This window comes from Lygodium microphyllum, chromosome 11, assembly GCF_053477565.2.
Source record: "Lygodium microphyllum isolate KBCC chromosome 11, Lygodium_microphyllum_v1.1.10, whole genome shotgun sequence".
NCBI lineage: Eukaryota > Viridiplantae > Streptophyta > Polypodiopsida > Schizaeales > Lygodiaceae > Lygodium > Lygodium microphyllum.
Window position 1 is genome coordinate 65,197,084 of NC_141145.1, and position 4,101 is coordinate 65,201,184.

The window sequence follows — 4,101 nt, forward strand, 5'->3', positions numbered from 1 at the left end:
ACTTCTTGACATTTGAAGATTACATTGAGCTTTTGGCTACACAATTCGGCTTGAGGGTCTTACAATGAGACTGTGAGACTTGGTGACATACACATGCTCTTGTCATGCTTTATGTACTCAATTGATGCCTACTAGGCTGATTTGACATTACTTTTGGGCTATCACCTACTATCCCTTTCACAATGTTTTTAGTGATGTATACATCTTGGTTGGTTATGTATTGAGGTTATGTTACATTGCTCAATCTGTTTGTTATGCCTCTAGTTGGTCTCTTTTGTTACCCTAAGAGCCACTCTCATGATGGTTATGCCTATGGAATGTATCTCAAATGGAAAGAGAGAAGCCTCACACCTTCAAGCTCTATAAGAGTTCTCAAGCTCACTCCCTCACCTTGACTCGAGCTCAAGTTGTAATAGAAAAAAAAAGAGAAAAGAAGATGGAGAAAAGAGCCACATGCTAGTTTGCACATGCAAGACTAAACTTTCATCAACTCTATTTGAATCTTATATTCAAGAATAATAAGGGTTTTAACCCTCTCACTATTTTGACCTGTTTGATTTAAAATATACTGCTTAACTCTTGACCTAGGCCTTTACAACATTAGCCCACAAGATTTTACAAGTGATGCCTTGTGCTTCATTTAAATTTCACGCCCAAGGTCACTTCTTTTATGCCTTTCCCAAGTGCCACTTGTCTGTTGCCTTTGAACAAATCGCAAACTCAAGCTCTCATATTGACATTTAACAAGCTTGAGTTATAGGCTATTTAAGTCTATTTGCATAAACTACTGAGTGAACCTTCACATTACAGGCAAACCCAGTTTGTCAGCTGCCCCAAGCAGAAATCAGGTCCAAAACCAAACTGTGAGCTTTGTGCACCTCTTCTAATTGATTCAATCTTCATGGCATCCTCCCACATGTAAGCAGTTGAGTAAATATTTATCATTGACACAAAAGACCCCTGATGTTTTTCATCTAGACCTTTAGCCCATTCAAATATGTACCTCCCAATCTCTGCATTGCCTTGCTGCCTGCAAGCATCCATAAAAGTACTACACATAACAAGGTCAGGATGGTAAGGCATTTGCTTCATCACTGCTACGGCCTCAACCAGTTGACCTGCACGGCACAACAGGTCTATCATGCAGCTATGGTGCTTTATAGATGGGGAAATGGTATGGAAATCACTCATTGTCTGAAGGTGATTTAGGCCCTCAACAATTAGACCATCTTGACTACATACTGTGAGAATATTAAGAAATGTTACCTCATCAGGTTGTATCCCGTCTTTTTCCATTCTGTTATACAGATCAAAAACAGTCTTACTTGTTCCTTGATGAGCATAACCTGTAAGCAAAGCGTTCCAAGACACAAGTAACCTCGTTGGCATTGCATCAAAAACTTGTTGAGCATCCAACATACTTCCACATTTACTGTACATGTCAATAAGAGCAGTTGGCAGGACTGCTTCTGCATGTGAGTTGCCTTTGCCAAATGACTCTCTCTCATACCCCTTGTTAATGATCTCAGTATGCATCCCTTGGCCCTTGTCTATGGCACCTAAATTACCGCAAGCTTTTAGACTACTAAGATATGTCACATAATTCAAGCACACACACTCCATTTGCATTACTTTTAGGCAGCTGAGCACCTCCTCATATAAGCCATGCTCCAAATATCCTGTGATCAGTATGTTCCACAAGACCACATCATGAACTGACAACTTGTTAGAGACTTCCCATGCTTCCACAATCAGGCCACACCTTATGTACATATCCACTAATGCATTGCCAGTTACGTTATCTGCCTCCAATCCATGGTCAATAATACTACTGTGTATTTGTTGGCCCTTAGTTATAGCCTTTAGGCTGCCACAAGCTTTCAAGCTGTACATAAAAGTCACTGTATCCTGTTCTACACCTAATAATTGCATTTGATTAGACATTATAAGAACTTCCCTTGCACATCCATGCTCTGAATATCCCCCTATTAATGCATTCCACACGACCACATCTTGAGCAGCTGCCTTGTCAAACACTCCCTGTGCATCCAAAAGCCAACCAGACTTGGCATACATGTCCACCAAGGTGCTGGCAACAAAAACATTTCCTTCAGATCCCTGTTTGACAAGCTCAGTATGTATTTCTTGGCCCCTTTCTATGGTACAGAAGTCAATACAAGCTTTCAAGATGGAACTGAATGTGTGAGCATTGGGACATCTACCCTCTAGTTGCATCCGCGTAAAGATACTCAATGCCTTTCCACTTTGACCAGTTTCAACATACCCATCAACTAATGCAGTCCACAGAACCACATCTGGATTTTCCAGCTTGTTGAAAACTTCCTGAGCTTCTATGAGCATATTACACTTGGCATACATGTCCACCAAACTGCTGCCAATAAATAGATCGGTCTCATAACTTTCATAAACAATCTCTGCATGCATTTCCTGACCTCTTTCAGCCAATTTCCTCTCAGAACAAACCTTGAGCAGAGCCAAAAAAGTGCAACTGCTAGGTTTGACACCACTTTCCTGCATTTTTTGATAAAGTCTAAAAGCACGATCTGACTCCCTGCATTCTATATACCCTTGGATGAGTGAGGTCCAGGAATACTGATTTCCATATGCAACCTTGCCAAAAGCCTGTTCTGCATCAAGGAGCCCCTCACATTCCACAAACATCGGAACAATGTAGTTTTCCAGTGCTAGATGGGCCTCAAGTCCACTATTGCAGATATGTGCAAGTAAGCACCTGGCATCAACCAGATTTTTTGATCTTCTGCATTGTTGCAGAATGCAGACCAAATTCTCCACAGGGAGTAATCCAATGCTCCCATTAATGGAATCAAACCCATATTCCACACTATGCGCATCCCCGGCAGTATCCATAAACTGCTCCTGCAGATCAAATATGCCCATCCCCAAGGCATGAGAAGACAATTTCCTGGTTTTGCACCTCATCAGAACGGGATCTGTCCCTGGCATTCTCAAGGCATAAGAGGCCAATTTGCACCTCATCAAAACAGGATCTATCTCTGGCATTCTCGAAGTCGAACCTGAATTGGAGAAGCCATCCTTTGCTCATTGGCTTTGAAATGATATGTACTATACGCGGAATCGGAAAGAAACAAGGACCACAAAAGCTTCACAGAAAAGAGGGGGCAAGAGCACACGAGACCTGCATTTGACCTTCTTGAGGTGCCTCTCAGAGGACCACGTGAAGCCTTTGGGAGAAGCCGTGCCATGGGGGAAACTTGCAAGGCAGCCATGCTTCCCCGCCATGGCTTCAGTCCCTGGTGCTGCAGGTTTGTCTAAGCTCCGAAGCCTGATGAAGTTTTTCTCTGTTCTTTTTTGGGCCTGAGGAAGCTGTAGCATTTGATAACACAGGTGCATAACCGACTCATAGATCAAAACATTTGATAATGCAGGTGTCTTCTTTTTTGGCAAAGGTTCGTGCAGGCTTCTTCACGGGGGAGAGAAATGAGGGCGCCCGTCCGTCTTCCGGAATCGAACACGAGTGAGGCATATGACGAATGGTCCGTCCCTGGAATCGAACACAGTCGGAGCGCACACTCTCTCCTTGCATTTTTTTCAAAAACACTTTGAAAGAGATTTCAAATTTAGGCCCTACGAATAGCTGAAGGCTTATTTTTATTAACTGCATCTATACTATATCTTTATTTTGTTTATACGTTTTTTAATACCCGAGGCACTAGAATGATCCCAAGCCTACCTTTCAAACCTAATTTGAAATCCCCTTGTTTCAAATTCAAATACCCCCCAAAAGGATAGGGCAATGTAGTAAATCACACACACACACACACTCTCTCTCTCTCTCTCTCTCTTTGTGGGGCATCAAACAGGAGGCGAGCAGACACATTGAGTAGCAACGGCTCGCTCTTCGTAGTGGTGATGGTGATGGTGATGGCGATGGTGGTGCAAAGGCAACACAACAATAGCTTATGGGTGTGCTTTCTCTCTTCTCCGTGCAAATTAGGCGGTTAGAAGGTGACAAAATAGGCAGCATATGAATAGGTGCAGATAATTTGGTGGCTTGCACACACTCTCTCTCTAATGGACATGATGTGATGCCAATAGCAC

General features: G+C 42.7%; 1 protein-coding gene across 1 annotated transcript; it reads right to left on the reverse strand.

Moving 5' to 3' along the window:
• Nucleotides 1–462: 462 nt before the first annotated feature.
• On the reverse strand, nucleotides 463–3,557 carry LOC148028895 (putative pentatricopeptide repeat-containing protein At3g01580). The gene is made up of 2 exons (XM_087687660.1): nucleotides 3,179–3,557; nucleotides 463–3,056 (listed from the first exon to the last, which is right to left on the reverse strand). Exons 1-2 carry the CDS (start codon nucleotides 3,267–3,269, stop codon nucleotides 805–807), a joined length of 2,343 nt encoding a protein of 780 aa, XP_087543786.1. The 5' UTR covers nucleotides 3,270–3,557; the 3' UTR covers nucleotides 463–804.
• Nucleotides 3,558–4,101: the final 544 nt, after the last annotated feature.

Excerpts from the sequence above, each read along its gene's own strand:
- LOC148028895 (XM_087687660.1), bottom strand. The coding sequence starts at position 3,269 with ATGGCTGCCTTGCAAGTTTCCCCCATGGCACGGCTTCTCCCAAAGGCT. Across the intron at positions 3,057-3,178 it reads CTCAAGAAGGTCAAATGCAG|GTTCGACTTCGAGAATGCCA; the intron begins GTCTCGTGTGCT and ends TCTCCAATTCAG.